Source organism: Pezoporus flaviventris, unplaced genomic scaffold (genome assembly GCF_033815535.1).
Source record: "Pezoporus flaviventris isolate CSIRO_AGI_PZ_B2104156 unplaced genomic scaffold, CSIRO_AGI_Pfla_v1 ptg000036l, whole genome shotgun sequence".
In the NCBI taxonomy this organism is placed as follows: Eukaryota; Metazoa; Chordata; class Aves; order Psittaciformes; family Psittacidae; genus Pezoporus; species Pezoporus flaviventris.
Window position 1 is genome coordinate 11,949,472 of NW_026892584.1, and position 21,619 is coordinate 11,971,090.

Consider the following 21,619-nt stretch of genomic DNA (forward strand, 5'->3'; position numbering starts at 1 on the left):
AGTAGTATATGCCATTTTAAATAAGAATTACAGTTAGCAAAAAGAGAATGCATCAGGTTGTTGTTGTTTCTTTTTTTGGTACAGCTTATAATCAAATCATATTTGACTAATATTCCTATCTATATCCTTTAATGACTTTTATCTAGTCTTTGCTGACGTTGTTTGGTCTACATATAATTCCAGATATAATTCAGAAGCAGAAACTACAAAATATTCTGACTTAAAACAGCTTTCTGGCAGCACCCATTTGCTGACTTCAGTGTGGGGATTCTCATATGGACATATGGAAGACAATACATTCCACAGTAGAAAATTGCTCTGCTGTGAGGAACTGCAGTAAATCCAAGGAAATGTCAGTGAAGCAGTGGAGTTGCAACAGGGAAAGAAAAACCAAACAAACAGGCATAGCAAGAACAAAAATCTGACCCATCATTACGTGTGTTTTCTTGTAAAACAATCTCTGATCAAAACAGAAATGGTACAAATCAGATGAACAAGGAGAAGTTCAGACTCTCATTTAAAACAGCCTGTTATAACTAGGGGAAAAATCCAGGATGGCAATATGCCAGTTTAAAACTGATGTTTAAATACTATTTGCATATGAACTGGCTCATGTTACACAAATTCCAAAATGTGGTGAAATAGCACATCTATGCAACTTCACAGCTGGACAAACATTACGAGGGAAAAAACTGTGAAGGTCACGTTGCCAAATGCATCCATGAACAAAACTAGAACCAGTAAGAGGACAATTTTAAATACTTTCCTTTCAAATTTTAATACTCTGCAAGTGAGGAGATAATAGGAAATCAAAGAAAATGTGTATCTGAGACAGGCTATGGACACTATAATCATAGCTGCTTCTCAGTTAAGAAATAAAGTCTCTGAGATTTAATTCTTCCTGCGGTACATGTACAGTTACATGATTGATCCCATACAGTTACAGTTTGATCCCATGTTACACAGGATCAAAACAAGTCTTATCAAGTTCAACACCCTACCTCCAGCAGAGGCCATAAACCACTTAAATTCATTTTTAGGCTGGACACATAATTTTAGGCTGGACACATATGCAGGCAATAACACATTTTTATTTTGCTTCCAAAAAAAAAGACCAGCAACCTACTACAGTAGGCATTATGATATTTTGTGTTTTACATCACAAACAAAAATGGGAATAAACAAAAATAAAATCATGTTTTGGAGACTGTGGGTTAGGCAAGAGCTAGCAATGCTTTGACATCTACAATGATATTTTTATGTTTAAAAAAATAGCTCTAACATGACAAAAGCTCTGAATCTTTAACATTTAAAGATGTCAAATCCCCCCTCTGTGTATATTACTTTTATGCTAAAATATCTCCACTCAGTTCAGTGGATTTACTCCCAAATTTCCCTCTTTACAATTAGGAGTAGGCAAACCTCAAGTAAGCTTTCAGTTTCAAGATCTGTGACAGGTAATTGTGATAGGGGGTTGGGGAATTTTCTTTTTTCTAGCTTTCCCTTTTAATTTTACTTCCTTTTCACCTTCTGTCACCTGCAATTTTTAATTCTTAAAAATTAGAAATTGACACTATCCCTTTAATACATAAGATACATGCACGGAAAGTTCTTAGCATGGATCAGACTCTGATCCCAAACTGTGCAAGTGATACATGCACTAGGCTGGACACCCTTCATAATTGAGGCAAACCTGGCAAAAAGAGTCAATATTTACACTTTTTTAAAGTGTCACAGCTGAGACAATAATTTTGCATCATGTGCCTTAGCTGGCATAAATATCTTGATAATTGTCAGCTTGGACACAAGCCAAGTCAGTAACTTCTGTTTTACTTTACAGACATAAATTAGGTTGCAAAGACCACAGTCAAAATTCAGTACATAAAAAAATAAAAAATAAATCTGGAATTATTTACCCTAAAACCTGAAACTGAAGAAATTACTACTTCTGTGCAGCTTCAGTTATTTAAAAGCTTGCTTCCTAGCCCTCCCCCCTTTTTCTTTTTTTTTTTTTTTTAATACTTCAGGTTTCAATCATAACAAAATTGAATGTCTTCCTACAAGACAGAGTATTTATGCAGTAAAGTACTTGCAGATACAGCATGATTTTGACATTTACTGTAGTCCTGAAAAGGAAACAAGCCAAATGCATCCCTGGCACCGACTTAATAATTTCAGAAACATTAGCATGTAACTCTGGCTTACCATCTCAAAAATAGTAAGGACTAATATTTTATCTACTTTGTGAACTCCCACTTTTACCTCCCAGTACATAACTTAGTACTTCAAAAATCGGTCTTAAGTGGGACTCAAGTGATATGTAAATCTCCTACTACCAAAAGGGTAAATGTCACTCCTAGGGCACTGATGAGAAGATTTTCTTTCCCCATTAGCCAAAATATGTTTTCCAGGCAGTAACTTGCAATACTAACTATCATTAATGCTCATATAACAGACTAGTAAGGTCATCCCTTGAAATACCAAAGAATGTTCTAAATTCTCAAGCTCATCAGCAGCCTCCTCAGAAATGCCTGCATTCCTAACAATTCAGCTAGTCTTTAGAATAACCCATTAGCCTCACCACCCACTTCACTCCGACCTTTCCAGGCAATAGTTCTGGAAGCTGAAACCTACTGAAATAGCATTTGGTAAATATCATTTTACCAAATAAGACTGTTGGTATTATCAATTGAGTGCATTTATTAACCTTGCTTTGCCTTTTAAATTCCACTTCCAAATTTAGGTAGGGGTGCTGATGAGGTGAGGATTCAAAATGAAAACAGTGGATATATAAGGACTATAGGACAGCTTAATTTGAGGCATTTTTAAATGCCTCTCTATCAGTCTGTCAGAAGTTGCAAAGATGACTTAGGAAAAAGAAAGAAAAAGCCCACACCACCAGAGGGCTGCTGCCTGCAGGAAAATGAAACTGCTGCATTTTAACACTGCAGTATAATTCTACCAGCTCCACAGAAGCATAAATAAAAGTGACCAAGTTATAAATCTTTTGTAAGTAGAACACACAGCATCATACAAACACTGTTTTACTCAGTGACATTTTGTTTGAGAGATGAGGGACAAATGTCCTAAGCAAAAAAACAACACAAGTCAGCATAGGCACAAATTGTCAGAATGGAAACATCAAAGCAATTTTTCTATTTTATTAGATAGTTAAAGCAATTTCAGTTTTAAACTGCAGCCACAAAGATTTCAGCATTTATGTTTCTATATTAGAATAATCAAAGGGAAAATCTATCGAAGACAAATACAGCATGAAAAGGTATCATCACCTGGACAGACCAAGCTGTATGGTCCAGTCTCCTCAGGAGATGAAAATCTACAGAGGTACATTAAATAAAATGAAGCTAGCAAAAATGGACACTAGTGAAAAAGAAAAACAAACAAACAAACAAACAAACAAAAAAAATCACTAGGCCTGAACAGTAGGGTTATCCCAGGCCTTTCCATGTTGCCTTTTATTTCTTAAAAAGCTACCAGTACTTACTGGCTAATCATGCCAGTCACAAAAAGGAAGTTGAGATTTATCATAATTTTACAACAGAGCATCATGGGAAGGAAAAAAAAAAATAGAAAAAGATAAATAAACTTGCCAAAGGCTCCACCCCAAGTCAATGGCTGAGCCTCTTAGGGCCAGTGAAGACGACATAGTTTTTTCTGTATAATCTGCCTTACAACTGCACAATTAGATGAACAGAGCCTGTATTGTATATGTCTCTACTACTCTTCCCCCAAGAAATGGCCTGGCTAGGTCTCTGTAGCATTTTAGAGACTATCAGAGTACAAATAGGGACCCAATCCTTTGAGGAGTTGAGTACCTTTAATCCAACAAGCCTTGAGAGTACAGAATAATCTTTCACATCCAAATTAGAACTCTACAGCATCAATCGCAAGATTGTTATTCTGCATCCACAAAAAAAAAAGCTTGACATGAAATCATAGCTACACAAAGCATACAGTGCACTACACATATAAATACTCATCCACATCTGACATACTATATTGATTTGTAGGAGGTGCAAAGTTTACCAAGAGAGCAGAGCAACAGCACAACTGGTACAAGTAAATTATCAGGTAGAGATGGGCAAACCTGGACTTCAACACAGATTAAGGTTCTTAACTGCTCTGGCATGCTTCTCCAACCTTCACACAGCCTGCACTGCCCTATTTTCACTGTTGCATGTGCCAGGAGTAACAGTGTTACCCACAAGTGCTTGTGTTTCACCTCTGATTGCAAGGTAGACATACCCTTCAATCTGGATCCTTTGCCTGGCCATGTTTTCAACTCCCATCATTTCAATGAGGCAAAAAAGGCTTACAGCAAACAAGTTTCTCCCCTCTAGTGCACTCTTCAGAAATTTACAGTAGTGTAGACACTTGAACAGTAAACATGAGATTAAGTTTGCTCTTCTAACCACACTTTTTATGAATTCTTTAGAAGCAGTCCACATGATTCAATGGCAATAAGAGTAACAGTGATGACAGCATTACAACACAGACCCAGAAACCATGCCTATTTTTGCAATATTTCTTCCAAGCAGGAAGAGCCAGCTGGTAACAACATGGCAACTGTCCCAACCATGGTAGTAGTCCGGTGGTTACTCTCCCTAGCAAGGACACAGCCCTAATAAAGGACATTTTCTACATCCTGAAGCTTAATGCTAACTGGTCAGGTGGTTTCAATATACGCATGTCTGGAATACTAGAGAAGAATTGCTGCTAAATATATTAAAACATTTGCAGGCTTTAACATGTCTGTTAGCTGAGCAGACAGCCTTCTGCTTTAAGGATGAAAGACAGTAATTTATAAAATGCTGGACCTGTATTTTCAATTTGAAATTAATTCATTTACAGTATCATTCCACTCTGTGCTCTAATTTGCTTAAATATTCATCGCAGAGGAGATGCATTCCTAGGCTGCTCTTAACTAGAAGACTGCCAGAGGTCTGCCTCTGCTACCGTAAATGAGAAACTTGCTCATGGGTCGAACTCCCCTCCCATATAAACTTGTTCAAGGCCTCGAAATCACTGGTATTGCACAGATATAACTGAGTGGGGAATTTAATTAAGTAATGCCTTCAGCACAATCGGGAAACAACCAGAAGCAAGAAGATGTGATTTCACAAATACAAGCAATGAAATAAACCACAAACCCCAAAGAAAAGGAGCATAGGACAAACCCCAGAAACACCAGGAGAGATCTCTCTTTGTTGGTGATGATTAGTGATTTTAATTGAGCTTTACTAATCCAAATGAGTGAGAAGATGGGAGGGAGGGAAGGAATCGTATATTTAAATACTTTCAAAAGCTAATGGAAAAAGCTGTTTTAAGGCTGGTGCTCACAAAGTATAAGGAACCTTAAAAGCTGTACAACTCACAGCCACGTCTTCTCAACAACAACAACAACAAAAAAAAAAGCCCACATTTAATAGGGCTATAGCACTTGTGTCATTGCCAAGTTGTAATATAATACATGGCTTTGTCTTTGGTGACGATTTTTGTAGAGACAGGCATTGCAAACACACAAGCAGCTCTCAGCCTTCCTCTCAGCTTTCTGCATGAAAGGACTACTTCAAATGCTGCCACTGTACCAAAATGGATACAGTGAGGAAATGCCGAGAGGGCTCCCTTCGTTCCACGCTCCCTAATCACTGAGCTCAGCTTTCAAATAGAAAGGACCAAGTTCCAGTCCCCATCTTCCCTTCAGCAGCAGGAAGTAGGCAGGAACACAGCCTATCAAGCTAGCTGGGGATTCCCCCAGCACTAAGGAATCACAGTGTGGTTTAGCACCACTTTTTCCTCCTAACTTTTGTGTAAGAGTCTTAAAGTAAGAGCAGTATCTGAAGGGTAGCAGGATTCCAGCAATCCCAATCTCTCATATATGCACACACAAAAGCCCAAGTGAGTTTAGTATCTTAGCATGAAAAGGATTATATGCAGATAATGTAACATGAATTATCTTTCCTCTCAGTTCACAACCTAGGCAAGACACATGAAAGACAAAACATATATATGAGAAAATAATTCCCCAAGTGCATTCTCACACAGTGCACCAGTGTTAAGTTTCCAAAGACAGTGCATCTAATAAGAAGTGGGAGAAAAACACAGAACTACTTTATTTTTCAGTCTACCATGACCATACAGTTAAAAAAAAAAAAACAAACACCCAAGCCACATCTCTAAGAATAAATTATCACTTATTTAGATGTAGGCTATTTTCTTGCTTAGAGTATTTCTACCTGCTCTTCTAGCAGTAACTATCACCCTATTTAAATAGGGCTGAAATGATTAAGGGGTTCAGTCCTGGAACTGCAACATTCCCAAAGGTTTTCTGATAATAACTTTCTAGTCTTCATTAATTTGCTGTAGGAGACTGCAGAGGTAGCAAGAATGAAATACCTGTCTAGCATCCTCTGGATAAGGATACCAATTCTTCAATCAGTTTCCAGTTTGAAAAGGCAAGGTAACTTTGACATTTGAAAAAAATATAAACCAAACAAAAACACCCCACAAACCAAAACCAACTCCCCAAAAGAACATCGAACTAAAAAACAGATGACCAGAAATTCAAAAGGAAAACTCCAGGCCAATCTTGTACCTGCTGACAGAAGGTCATCTCAACAAGACAGCCAAGCTACCCACCATTTACAACCTGAAAATAAGATGAGAGCTTTGGAATAAAGTACTGGGAGAAATGAAGAGCTTCAAGTAAGGTAAAACTCTAAATCAAATCCATTCCTTAATCTTAGGGACAGGTCACAGTAATTAAAAAGAATTCATGCAGTCACTGAATGAAACTTACCCAGGGGGAAGAGCTGGTATGATGAGTAACCCAACACTCTGCTGGCAAACAATCAACAAAGGCATGAAAAAATTTTAAACACCTTACATAGTGCATTTCATACCACAAAGATATGGAATGTTAAGTCTTCTTTTCCTATTTAAACTTGTGTTTTAATCCAAATGCAATAAAATGGTAGTCTTAGCAAAGTCCTGTGTTAGGTTAGCTCAGACTTTATCAGAGCAAAACATGGATATTTTCTTTTTTTTTTTAACAAACATTAAAAAAAAAAAAAAAAGGAAAGAATACCTCACCAGCTCATCTTACTGTTGGTCCCTCTTCCTCACAGGGTAGGTGAGCCAACATTGCAAGCCTGATCTACAATGCATCTCATTCTGGACCAAAGCAACAAAACAATCACTTTTCCAAGAGTATTTCTGTAGAAATCTAGTGTCTGCACCACTAGCCACACATAGAATGATTAGGAAAGAGTGAAAGAAGGTAAAGAGCCAAGCAATTCCATCAACATTCCCTTCTGGGTGAATATGAAGACCTGGTACGTTCTCATCTGCAGGTGAAGGACCGCTGCTCAACCTTTAGCAGACTGAAGCAGAAACATGCTTCGCCAATCCTCACACAGCCTGCACTGCCCTATTTTCACTGTTGCATGTGCCAGGAGTAACAGTGTTACCCACCAGTGCTTGTGTTTCACCTCTGATCGCAAGGTAGACATACCCTTCAATCAGGATCCTTTGCCTTGCCATGTTTTCAACTCCTACCATTTCAACGAGGCAAAACAGGACTACAGCAAAAAAGTTTCTCCCCTCTAGTGGACTCTTCAGAAAGTCTACTCTAACAGTAGGCTTGAGACAGATAGTAGAAAATTAACATCTTTTTGGTCCAGACCAAGCTTGCTTCTCCCAGAAACCAGCTCCTCCATTATTTTTGTTCCAGTCAATAGTCCTTTTAATAGCTAAATGACAAGGGCAGTCAGCTTATGACACATAAAGCTGAACACACAAAGGGATGACACTGCAAAAGCAGAGGTTGATAATACATACATATTGTAGACATTATTAACAAATATAAACATTATCACACGGGTTTTTTCTCCCATGTTAAGCATATACTGCAAAAGATAGTAAATCAAAATTGCAAAAGCCTCAGGCTATAAAGAGAGTATATTGTTTTGAAAGAAGCAGGCAGCCAGAAGAGCACTTACTAAATGGATGCTTGAAAACAGTTCTCTTTCTTTTTTCCTATTTTTTTTTCCTTTTTCTTTTAAGTTAAGCACTTCACTGGAAAGATCATGCCTGTAATTCTCACATAGTGTTGGAACACTAAAACAAAAAAAGAAAAAATTATAGTACTTGTACACTCTAAGCCACTTAATGCTGGCTTCTTTCCTGAAACCCCTCTTTCCTGAATCCCCTCCTTGCACCCTGCACCCATTTACTGTCAGTTGATGGTACAACTCTTGGAACAAAGCTTTTGCCAGCAATAATCTCCTTTTGTCAGTAACTGGCAAATTATCTACTTTTTTTTCTTTCTTTTCCCCAAACTCCTTAATTATAAAATCACTGATTATTGTTAGCTAAGAAACTGAACAGAAGGCATCTATCAGTGGTGAGCTACACAAGGAACAGTCCCTTCCAGTCTAACCTCATACTCTCCACTATCCCAGATTATAAAAGTTTATTTGAAGAGGAAAAGAATTTTTTTAATTTCTTGTTAATTATACACCAATCTTTATGCAAGGAAGCCAGAGCAGGAACAGCGGAAGTCTAAAAGGCAGAAACTGCCTGGCACAGCCAAGGGGTGCAAAACAGTAAGGTCAGCCATTAGCACTTTATGAAAGAGCTATTTAGGGCAGCTTTAGGACTACTTCAGTTTATGTCACTTGACAATGATCTTTGTGGCCTTCAGGATATAATTCTCACAAACTAAAAACTGAGCAAGCTTACAATTCAAGGTAGGTATTCTGTTCCACCCACTCCAGCACTGAATAACTATCCATCAGCTAACTGCACCATCCTGAGGGTTACCCTGCACTACTATGAAGGCAGCAGTATCATTTGCAAGAGAATGTACCTGGATTTGTTTAAACACTGTAATTTACCTTTCTTGTCAATATTGCTCTTTATCCTCAGTCTCATGCTACACTTTCATTTATTAGCCTTTAAAACCCCAAGGTCATTGCAAAAGGAACAGTATATTCCTATCTCACAGGCATCTCTGCCATAAATGGCGCATTCAAGAAAAAAATGCTTGCAGCTACATCAATAGTGAGTAATACACTTGTATGAAAGGAACCAATACAATTTCTGTTGTTCCACCTAAATTCCATTTGAACCCAATTTTCAAAACCTATGAAGCAATGAAAAAAGTATTTTGGGGTGAAATTTTTTATGTAGCTTTTACCAGAATTTTATCAGGAATGTTTCTAGTCTGTAAACAGACTTACAGGAATTAGTAAAAAATGTTATATTCCTACTCAAAATGTAGAACAAGTCAAACAGAACTGGAAAAGTACTATTAATATGCTCTAAACACATGCATTTGAAATTAAGTAAGTCTGATTTGGTTGTATTTGTGTACCTTTAAAAAAAAAAAAAAAAACCCTTTCTAGAAAGCTTCACATCTTCCAGGAAAGGCTGCTCATGGAAATCATACGCACTGTCCAGGAAAACTTAATTTTCAGTTTGCACTTGTAAACTTTTATGTTGGAAGTGTTCACACAACTGTCCAAGTAGAACGTAACACTCTTATGCAACATATCCAGACAACATTCAAGAATACAGTTTAAATCTTTGAATAATGTTTAAGTGCAACTAATTGGTAAGTGAGGTAAAGACAGCTGTTGAAAGGTAATAAAATAGTTGTTGCCCAGAAAAATCTGGAAAAAAAGAAAGAAGGACTTAAAGGAAATCACTCTGTACTTACAGACACTGAAGATGAAAACTGTTCATAAGAACACTATTTACAATTATTCATGTTACTCTACAGATCATTGTGAATGTTTTGTAGAAACACAGTACTGTGTATGAATGAAATGAAAATGGAACCATCTCATATTCCATTAGTAGAAAAACAACAGCATCAATGAGTAGGATTGGTAAACATCTTAGGTTTGTTTAAAATAAAATCAATTTATTCTTTTTTAAGATATTTCTTAATAAAACAACCCACAATATACAACACATGCCACCCTTACTTAGTTATCACAGGCTTGTTGATCTTTCTGCTTAAGTTAGCTCAACTTCAAACCCAGACCAACTTCACAAAGGCAATTTACAGTATCTCACATTTGAAAAGGAGCATTCCTTGAGCATTCATTTATGTCTCTGCCTTTGCCTTCACAGAAATCTATACTCAGGCTTCCACCTCTTGTTATTTTGACTATTTTCCTATATGCATAATACATTCCTCATGCGATATCTCTTACTTCAGAGGGCATTATTTCCAAATTCCTCATTTCCTTTCAAATTTCTTCTGAAAGCTGGAATTCTTTAACCACCTACATTTGTTATATATTATTTACCTACTAATTTTGAAGTGGATGTCAATATTTATTATCACAATTGCAATTAATGTTTCACTCTCTAAAGCATACAATATTGAAGACTTTCCAAAATGTAATGTTTGGAGTAAAATTATGGTATACTGAAAAGTATTGCAATGTTGGAGAATCCAAAACATACACTGGCGGATCCACTCAATTCTGACAACTGCTCTTCTCATGGATGCATAGATTTTTCAGAGACCAGAAAGAATTCTTGCCAAGAGGTGAATTCTACTGAGAAGCTTTTTTGATTTCTGCAACCTCTCTCATACTAACACAGTCCTTCTTACTGCAGCAGCACAAAATGACATCAGAATGATGATGAAAACCAGAAGAGTTCTGGAGCAGTACAAGAACTCTGTGTGTGAAATTACTGCTCCTATAGTTACCACTTGCGTCTGAAACATAGATATATAAACAGTCATACAGTACTGCTCATTTGACAGTATCTGAATTTTAGAAACTCTTGGGTAAGAAAGCTTACTGTGCTTTACAACAGAAAACAATCATTCAGAGTCTAGTTGAATTTTCAATAAGTTCACAATAATTCTGCTATGATATTGGGGTAAAAGACTAATAGTATGCTTCCACAAAGTTTCCAGAAGGATAGAGCTAAAAATCCTTTTCACTGTAGTTAGCAAATAGGAATTTGCTTTAAAAACAAACAAACAAAGGGTTAAAAGTCCTGAAAGGGATATCAGAACTGTGCAATACAGAGATGCCTGTGCTCTGCAGTTCAGATATGTGGCATGGTGATCCTAGTTCACTTCAGTTAGTAATGCAGTACTTTTGAAGGCAAACAATACTTTTGAACAATCAGACCAAAGGTGTATATAAAGTTAAGAAAGACCAAATCCCTCAAAATTCATAATCATTACTTGAAAATCCATTAAGTCGACATCACTATGACATAACCTTTCTTGGCAAAATTTCATTCTTAAGACTTCTACTCTCCACAGTATCGCTTGCAGTATTTTACTTCTATGATTACTAAATAACCATCTAAGTCTTCACAGACTATAATGACAAAGGGTATGGATTCACTATTTTGAAAAAAATTTTTTTAAGGAAAGTAAAAAACATACATGAAAACATGAATAGAATATATACTGGTTTGTTTTTTGTTTAAAAAGGCCATGGGGAAATTACAATAATGATTTACAATAATGATTTACACCTCTGTAATGAAAATTTCATCTAGACAACTAAATAGAATAAAGCTAGACTCCTTAGATTCTCTCTAGATCCAACACACTGGGACGGACTGAAAAAACTGTAGCAGTATGAATGAAAAGGATATACTTTGTGTAGCAAACTTACCTAGGGAAACCAGGCTTCTGAGGTCATATTGTCTACGAAACACTCCTTGAATAGAATCACAGAACAGAGCTAAAGCTTTAATTTCAACCAAAATTGACAGACAGATAAAAAATTAATAAATTTGTTCCTGCCAGTGTCATGGAAACAGGTGGTTAAGGCCATTAAGAAACATCCTGGTTAAGCTCTCACTGAATTAAAGGCTATTAAATTCACTAAGACCCAAATCTAATCATTTTTGGTTCCTTACATAACCCAATAGCATACTGCTGAACACCTCACTGATGGCTCATACATAATTAACATTATACCCCAATATAGCTATAAGTTACATGTTACACAATCCAGCAAAGGGACCCCCTACACTTTTTGCAAAGGTGAAAGTGCTGTGAGTTTCAAGCAATATTCTTTACATTGTATGTCTGCAGAACTGGGCTTAAAACAGAATGAAAGAAACAAGACAAATGGATCAGCAACATGAATTTTTCATCAAGTTTATCTCAAAGTGAACAGGGCAACTCCCACTTAGAGCCAATATCTATTGCTTGTGGACAAAGCAGCATTTCAGTAATTTCTACTGGACACTGAATTGATGCCATAGCAAACAATGGTGCTGAAGCCTATATGGTGACTATCACATGAAAACACAAGAAAACCCTCCAAAATGCTGAAGCCCTTCACAAGAAAAACTTCAGTTCCTCATCTTTGCGTTCATTAATAAATATTCACTACAGAAAATCTGAATTAATCATCAGAGGTTCAAGGATGAAACGGTTTAATGAGGCCCAAAGAAAAACATGAAGATAGATATTTAAGAAATTAAAAAAAGTAATAATTAAAAAGCAAGGAATACGCAAGAAGGTGATTTCACACAGAATTAGTGACAAATGGAGATAAACCTCTAATCTAGAAGTAAAACAGCGCTTCATAATCAGGTACGACTGGGGTTTCTTGAGGCACTGTTTCCATATGTGTTATTGTAACATGACACACATCCTTTGCTCATTACTGTTAATTACAATGAAAACCTCCTATAATTAACTACAGAAAAATTGGATAAAAAAACCTTTCCACACATACTTGTATATACATATAGTAATGAGCTTTTGCACTGACAGTTCTGTATAATTCTTTTAGTACAACAGTTAAGATTATGCTGCTTCATGTATTCTTGCAAAACCATTCAAAGAGATTTCCATGAGCTATTCCTCCAGCTGATAGACAAGAGGTGCTCTGAATTCAACTTATTACAAAAGCAAACCATCTTATTGTAGTAGTCAGATTATATGTTATGCCGTGTTATTAAAAATAACTTCCCTTCATTCCTGTATCATTCCCACTACCAGCAGAGACCTAAGCACAGACACTTTTCAGCACTGTCCCATGTAGCCCTTTTTCACCATCTCTGCCTAAGAAGCCCTAATTCTCTCTCTGTGTCACCAGTCACCCTCAGCAAGCTTGACTGATGCACCAGCCCAGGTGTGCACTCAGGACACACTTTCCATAGCCCTTTTTTTTTTTCCTAATCAACACTTTGAACAATGGTCATTATCCACCAATTTGGACTGAAGGCACTTCTGCATCAGTTTTGCCCACCCACAGCCAGATGTCACCAGGTTCCATGAATGTCCCAGATATGGCAACTGGACCTCTTTGCAGGGGCCAGTAGGCTGCTATTGGTAAACACTTTTCTTCAGCTATCAAAGTGTCAATCAGTGAGAACTTCACAGAGAGAAAGCCAGTGAGAGTTCTACTTACCATTAAGTTCTCCCTCCGTGACACCCTAAGTCTGCCCTGAACTATTAACTCACACCCCTGCCCAAAACCCCCTTCTTTTGATCACAGTAAAAAGCAGCTAAGAGTGATTAATACATTTGCATGATACTGATGTGTCTCAGAGCAAAGCTAGACCTGTCGACCTGATATAACTTTATAGAGTCAAGAATTTTTCACTCAAAATAAAAACTGATATGAAGATCACTTTAAAATGGATGGGACTTAGCAACACAATTTAATGCTTTCTTTCCATTCATCATTACGTGTTGCCAGATTTTATTTCTCACTCCTCCTCATACCTTCGGGAGATGGGGGGAAAAGGGGATATTCCAAATCATCACCTCCTAATCTTCCAAGCTCTAAAGGAATGATTACAACCACTATTTTCTTCAGCCATATGCCACTGCAAGCCAAACACCTTTGTACTTATAACTTTTTAGACACAAGAACATACGTGTGGTGAATCAGGTCTTCACACTGCACTTGTCCTCTCTCTAAAATGCTGCAGGTTGCTTGCTTACCATCCAAAACAAGCAGGATGAGGACTAGCTCTACGTACCACACACTGTTCATGCCATTCTGCAAGCTCCCAAATGCGATTAGCACAGAAAACGCGAGAAGACCAGAATGCATCTTTCCATATTTAGCCACGTATGTTTAAAACAGAGTTAGATTTTACCTCAGTGCATTATTCCATTTATCAAGGGCGGGTATAGCAAGGAAGACAGACTGACATCAGCTACTTTAAGATTTCTCTTCCTCCTCCTCCTCCCCCCCCCCCCCAGTTTCTGTGACACCATGCATTGTGCATCTTATGTGCATTCATGTGTGCAAACAGCAGAGAAATCTCTATAAAGATCAGTTATATGGTAAAACTGCAAAAGGAAACTTTCAACCTTGTCCAGCTGGTTGAATAACTGCAGAGGCCAACAGCAGCAAGCCCCTAAATACATCCTCTCCTTCTCCCTCCACCCCCACGTCTCTAATCACTTAGGAGGAAGATAGGAAGATTAGTAGAGAGGAAAAAAAATAACCAAAGCTGCAGATAACCCTTTACAACCACAACATCAGGCTATGAGACATGGAGCAAAAGGTTAACGTAGCTGTATTTTCAGGAATCTCAGACACAATTGTCTTTAAAGGGGAGGGAGGGGTGCCCAGAAGGTGAGAGAAAGAAAATAGGAAATAGTGATAAAGACAAAAATGGATTTGTCATGTACAGCTGGCTCTTTGATCACCTGGACAATCCAGGAAAGGATTACCAGGAGAAATAGGGCAGTTTTGTTAGCAATACACTGCTATTTTTTGGTATTTTCATTATCAGACCAAATTTTAGTAAGAATACAGCTGTAGAAGTAAGGGCTTATTGAGCTCTGCAAACAATAAAGGTGGTAACCAAAACACTGACAGGCAGCTACCTTTTAGCAGCTGATACACAGAAGAGATTTCGGGAAAAAAAAAAGAAAAAAAAAGTCACTTTCACTAGAAGACAGTGTCATCTTCATCCATGTCTCCGAATGGTTGCTATGGGGTTGTGAAGAGGAGGGGAAGGATGGGGGGGGGGGGGGGGGGGGGGGTGTATAATCAATCATCTCAGAAGAGCATTGCTTCTTTCAGAGAAAGATCTGGATTTTGACTGTGTCCCTAAGAAAATTGCGGACTGCAGAGCTGCTGCCATGCAGAGCAGTGAGGAAGCAGGCAAAGGAGAGGCAGCAGCTGGGAATGGAAACGCCTATTAAATCCTTTAGACAACAGATGGGCAAAGCTCGGCTGGGTTATTAAAAAAAAAAAATACATATATATATACACCACAATGCATCATGTTTTATTGTCCACTCATAATGAACAACACTTAACACCCACATGCCCAAAGAAGCCCCCCTATGGCTGATATGGCTGATCTTCCCCTTTCCCTAAATTATAATCTCAAATCTTAATCGATTTCTGGGGGGCTCCTGACCCACTGAATTTGCCAGATGCCATTGTTTATTGCACCTGTTACTAAAAAATTAAATAAATAAATAAATAAATAAATAAAGGAAGACATTTGGGCTTATTTTTAGGGTTTTTCTTCCAATCAATGCTCCCCTGCCCTTGAAGTGAATATGCTATCCAAGCAAGCAACAGTAAGTCCAGATCTTGAATGCATTTAAGAGATCTAATTATGTCATGTAGGGCAGAAGCATCTGCTCTCTGCTAATACCCTCCACTGCTTCCTCTTTTTAATATTTCTTACCATTGTTCCATTCAGGAAAATCTGCTGGGGGCAAGTTTCATAAACAAGCTTTAAGAAAAATAATTAAATAATCTCCCCTCCCCCCAATCCCTCCTACAAAAACACAGCATAACCAAAATGAATTCTGCTACCAATCCTCTATTTTTCTTTTATTTCTGACCCTACCCACAAAAACCACCAGCCCATCCATCCATATTTGCTAAATACCCACAGCAGTCAGTGCCACAGACATACTGTACATATTTCCAACCCCCCAACTGCACCTTAAGGACTACACCCTTTTCAATCATGATGTCATGAAATACTGCTGGTGACTCCCCCACTACCACCACCTCCTTGGTACTACAGGCTGTGAACCTTTAATTTCAATATAATTTGATTAAAAAGAAAATGCTCCTAAGTAGGGCAGTGAAGAAATTGATGTGAAAATTCACCACCAGCAGAGCATCTATTCATCTAATTTTTCCTCTGCATGCACTCCGGCTGTCATCAGAACAACACCCATTAGCAGGAGTAATGAACATAAAGCATCCTGGGCTACTCTTTTTCTTTTTAGGGAAAGGGAAAAATGAAGAAAAGAAAGAATAAATAAAGGCAAAAATCCCATATGAATATTACCTCCACTAAAACAGCAAATGGGAAAACCTAAACCCTCATATATCCCATCCCCAACATCTCACTGGCTGCTACAGCATCTTCCCGCTAGCGCCAGTGCTGCTGCAAAAGAACCAACCTGTCTGTCCTTTTCCTAAGGTTTTCTCCAAACGATAGGGTCCAACATATTGTGCATGTTGAGCTCCGCTTCCTTCTTTTCCTGTTGATGTCATTTCTACCTGGATCTGTAATTCTGCAACGTGTATGTGCTGATGAGATGGAATTTCTCTCTCTGCAGTTCTTTAAATTCCCACTCTGCAGCTGTGCAAGCAAAGCACTCTTTTTTTTTTTCTTTGCTTTAGTCCACTTGGTTGCAGGTTTTTCTCTTCCTCCTCTTTCCTCTCACGTGCGTGCTTTCTCGCTGGGTCTGCCTGGGACGTTGATGGACGAATGAGTTATTTTAATGTTCAAAGAGGGGGATCTCCGATCCAAGCCCAAGGAGCATGATGCTGGTGATCCAAGCTCCGCACGCCTTGCTCCCTCTACGAGCTATTCAAGGGAGAGCCAGAGCCAGAGCAGCGGAAGAGCCGGAGCACGCAGCTGTGATTGACATTAAAAGCAGCCAATCTCCTCATCTGTCACCCCCTTCTCCCCGCCTCCTTCCACTACCTTTTCTTCCCCATCAGCAGCAATTACTGCCTCTGCCTGCCACAGAGCATCGTGATCAATGCAATAGCAAACACCTACGTTTATCAATTTATTAATAAGTCATAATTAAGTATAGTTTAATGTGTATATTATTTTAAGAACAAAAAATACTTTTTTCCTCTGAAGTATACTCCATTATGCAGCTATACTTCCAGAGTATTAAAGAAAAGCTGAGATTGTGGCAGAAAACAGAAAAAATAAACAAACCCCACAAAACAAAAAAACCTTACTTCTGAAAATGAACCTGAAAAATTAATTGATTCTATTAGATTCTGAAGAACCTACTTCTTCCATGAGGTTTACCATTTAAAAAGAAACTTTTTTTCTTTTTTCTTTTTTTTTTTTTGGGGGGGGGGGGGGGAAGAGGGGGAGCAAGGCAAAGAGAAAAAAGGTAGGAAAAAGACAGGGCCAATCCTATAACCACTAATTTGATGACAGACTTGCTTTTGAGTTTGATTGGAGCAAATAGAGTTCAGATCTTTAGATAAGCAGCAAAAAATGGCATGGCCACTATCTTAATTAGACAGACAGTAGAAAATCCAGGGATTAGATAGTAATGGGAACTGATTACCAGATCCACAGTCCCTATACTAGCAGCATAAGAAAACTTCCACCTTTTCTGTCCAAGTACTTATGCCTGTATTTAACCTTCAGAGCTTAAGGAGTTGGATGAAATGTGGACTATGCTAATATGTTATGCACAAGCCTGTGTATGGTCCGGAATTCAAAAAGTACATCAGTTTCAGTCAGAGTCCAGGGCTATCAAGATGAAACCAGTACATCACTTGAGTTCTGGTTTTATATTCTCTTCTCTGCTCCATTCCAGAGAACTGGTCAAGATATTCTTGTCAAATTGTAACTGAGACACAACACAGAGCAAGAAGTCAGAGAAGGAAGCCTTGACAAGCATATAAAAGAAAGGCAGAGTGAAGAGAGGGTACAACTTGTACAAGGCCTTATCATTACCTGTTGTTCATTGAGAGAAAGTACTATTTCAGACTGTTTTTTTTTTAAAGAGCAAAATCTACCTTTTTTCAATACCTGTATCTACAAATAGCAGCTGCTGATGAAAACTGGAATAAAACTAGAAATTGGTTCTTTACGTGCATCACAGACAACACAACTCTACCCAACAGGTTGCAGAGGAGTTAACATGATGAGGAGGCAAGAGGAAACCACGCCAGTGAACTGAAACCTTAAACCAATTCAAAGGTATCCTGCTGTCTCCTCAGGAAACAAAACCTCAACACCTGTTTTAACCTCTCCCTGCTTTGCTCTTTACGACTCATCTTTACTCACTTCCAGACTGTGCGCTGCAGCAACCTGCCAGCAAGCTCCAAAACGCCTCAAACCGTTCCTGCTCCCCTTTCTCCTTGCGACCACACACTCAGACTGCTCTGCTGAGAGGGTTGCCTCTACGTTTTTCCAACGGCAACCTGTGTTCCCTCCAACCCTCACAGGTGTTTACTTTCTGCCCCTACTAAACTCAACATCAAACTGCCATTTCTCCAAGCTGCTTCCCCCAAACGTTTCATTCAAGCACCATTCTTCCCCTACCTTACTGCAAGCCCAACAGCTGTTCCTCTTTCACCCTTTCATCACGCTCCCACCCCTCTCCCCTCGAGAGCCGCGGTGCGTCGTCTCACACATCTGAGCCCGTAGCTCCTCATCGAGGAGGGAGGAAAAGCAGTTGAGGAAAACGACGCCAACAACCGAGTCGGCACTTCCCCACACCGTCCTTTCATCCCTTCTACTCTACAGCCCCCGATGTAGCCGCGGGACAGGATGGGGAAGGAGAGAGGAAGCAGCGGGCTCTGCTGGCAGCGTCGGCGAGATCGTGGCGGCGCGACACCGCTCTTCCCGCCAAAAGTGGGGTGGGGAGCCTGGGGCTGAGGGGGTTGCACCCTGTGGAGAGGGACAGGGCAGGGAGTTAGGGTCGGCGGCCAAACGGGCGGCTGGCAGGACTGGGAGACCTGCTCCATGGCGAGGGGTGAGGCACTGCCTGCCCCGGCACCGGGTAAACATGCTCTAGGTGCAGGACCTGGATAATGGCAGTGCTGACAGACCTGAGGGCTCAAACACCCAACTACCAGGCCCAGAAACATCAAGGGGGGATTCGGCAGGACAATCCGGTGTGTCTTGAGATGGCTGTAAAAGTGGCTCTGAAACATCAGGCAGAAGGCACCTTCCACACACCATCCATTTGGGATCCTCCTTTCTCTAAGGCTAGCGAGTTGTGATGGGGCTGTTTGACGTGAGGCAGGGTGGCAGGAGAAGCATCTCCTGGCTGGGCTTTTAGCCACAGAAATCAGGTGTTGGGGTGGAACCAGAATGTGTCATATTTTTAGACCTTTAACTCCCCTTTAAATGTTGAGTCTGTCTTCTCTGCTGCCACCACCACTATTAAAGGTCCTTACACAGACAGTAAGGAGCAATACTGAATTATGGGAATGTGAGCATAGCTTTCAGACAAAGGCAAAGGCCATTTATTCTTCTAAATTAGCAAATTATCCATCCTGCCATGTTAACGGTGCAGGGGGTGAGTATCAGCATAGATCTTTACGCTTAACCTCTTCTTAAATTCCAAAATCTGTATTTTAAAGGACGTTTATTAGGAGATTTTGTCTGTATGCAGATAAACCATATCTGGGCCATTATAGTAATAGAAAGGTGAACAATCACATAGTATTGGCCATCCAAGACTAAACTTGTATATTTCATAGTTTGCTTCTGTTGGGCATTGGGGAAAATGAGTTGCAGAGCCACAGATGTTACAAATCCCCACCTTCCACCACAAAATATGGCAGAAGTTGAAGATCTGTGTATGGCTAGAATAAGATCAAGGAACTTCATAAACTTTACATGATACTGACTGAAAGATTGGTGAGTTTAAAAGAAATAGAACAAAGCCCACCATGAACAAGGCACACACACACATGTATACATGTATACATGCTCAAAAACACCCAAACTCACACCTTTTGGTCTCATGTAGTTATTTTGATTTCACAGTGACATTCTTCTGTATGGCTTATTGCAACAATTTTGACCTTTCATCATAAAGTATTTTTGGGGAAAAAAAAAATGTTTGGACGCTTCTTGATTCCTGAATTATCAAATGCTGTTTATTTTATTATTTCATATGGAGAAAAATCCCATTTATCTGTACCCCTTTGATCTGGAACTCCTTTGAATCTAGGTTATGTCCCCCTGGTGTGAATTACTTATACAATAACTCCCTCAATTATTTGAAGCCCTGTTTATCCAAATGTTTTGATGTTCCAAAAGTGTTTTGAATAAACAGGGTCCTGCTGTCATTGGATATATCAGATATCTTTGGGGATGAATATAGGATGATTTCCCCTGACCTTATTCTGTATCATCTTGTTCTTAAATGAACAGGCAGTGTAAGCTTAAGTATATAGTTAGTGTATTGGCACCATCTTTTTGTTTCATTGTTCTCATTAAGAGACAAAATCCCAGAAATTTTACTCAGGAAGGACTCAACACAGATGCCAGCAGAAGTTCTGCTTGAGTAAGGAGTGCATAAAAAAAGATCTAGAATGCTGCTCAGTTTTATCATACTTCTATGACAAAGCAAAATTATTTGCATATTTTGGCTTTTTTCATCCACTCCCATTAACACTAGGTTGTGTCTAATGAAAGTCCTCATGTTTATTCACTTTCTTAGACAATTGCGGTTGTCTTTTTTATTCCCATGAGATTTTTAAGGGTCAAGATTGAGCATGAAATGATGCAAGAAGCTGGAAGAACAGGAAAGGAAAAGTCCATCAGGACATTTTAATAAATATTTTTTACTTGTTCAATTGAATATATTTGTGGAGTTAATAATGAAAAACAGGAAGTGTAAGGCTTCCAAGAAAAGGCACCAATAAATTTGTTTAATTAAGATGGAATGAATCAATAGTAGTCTTGTGGTAAGAAGAGTTCATATAAACTAGGAGTTTGTCTCCAACTAGAATAACCTAATAACTAGTACCAATGATAAGGACATATTACAGATAAACAGGACAAAAATATTCATATTTACCCTGCTAGGGCAAATATGAATAATGATAATTAATGAACATAATATTTATGTTACATTATCACAACCTGAACCATATGTTACATCCACATACCCATGAACACATGATAACCCTTCGATAAGTAATGTTGGGAATAACATATTTTGGGTATCCCTGGAAGTGATTAAGGGCAGGCTGGATGGAGCCTTGAGCAACCTGACCTACCAGAAGGTGTGCCTGCCCATGGCAGGGTGTTGGAACTAGGTGATCTTTAACATCCCTTCCAACCCAAACCATTCTAGGATTCTATGAATTAACCTTCTTGTATAGATACTCCATAATAAACTGAGCCAGGTATTTGAGGGTGTCGTGGTTTAAACTCAGAAACCACGCAGCCGTTAGCTCACTCATCCCCCTCTTCCTCCCTCCACTTCCGGAAGGATGGGGAGGAGAATCGAAAGAATGTAACTCCCACCAGTTGAGATAAGAGCAGTCCAGTAACTAAGGTATAACACAAATCACTACTACTACCACCAATAATAATAATGATAAGGGAAATAACAAGGGAAGAGAATACAACTGCTCACCACTCACCAACT

At 38.8% G+C, this 21,619-nt stretch overlaps 1 protein-coding gene across 13 annotated transcripts in view; it reads right to left on the bottom strand.

The window, feature by feature from the left end:
• BRSK2 (BR serine/threonine kinase 2) overlaps positions 1 to 16,899 on the bottom strand; it is a 325,812-nt gene extending 308,913 nt beyond the window's left edge. For 8 of the 13 annotated variants that reach the window (XM_061463126.1, XM_061463122.1, XM_061463124.1 and 5 more), the window contains exon 1: positions 16,424 to 16,895. In XM_061463126.1, coding sequence (XP_061319110.1) covers positions 16,424 to 16,517 — 94 coding nt within the window. In that variant the 5' untranslated portion in view covers positions 16,518 to 16,895. Of the gene's footprint in view, positions 1 to 16,423 lie in introns of all 13 variants that reach the window. The other 5 variants (XM_061463119.1, XM_061463120.1, XM_061463132.1 and 2 more) reach the window with 3 other exon arrangements.
• Between the last annotated feature and the right edge of the window lie 4,720 nt (positions 16,900 to 21,619).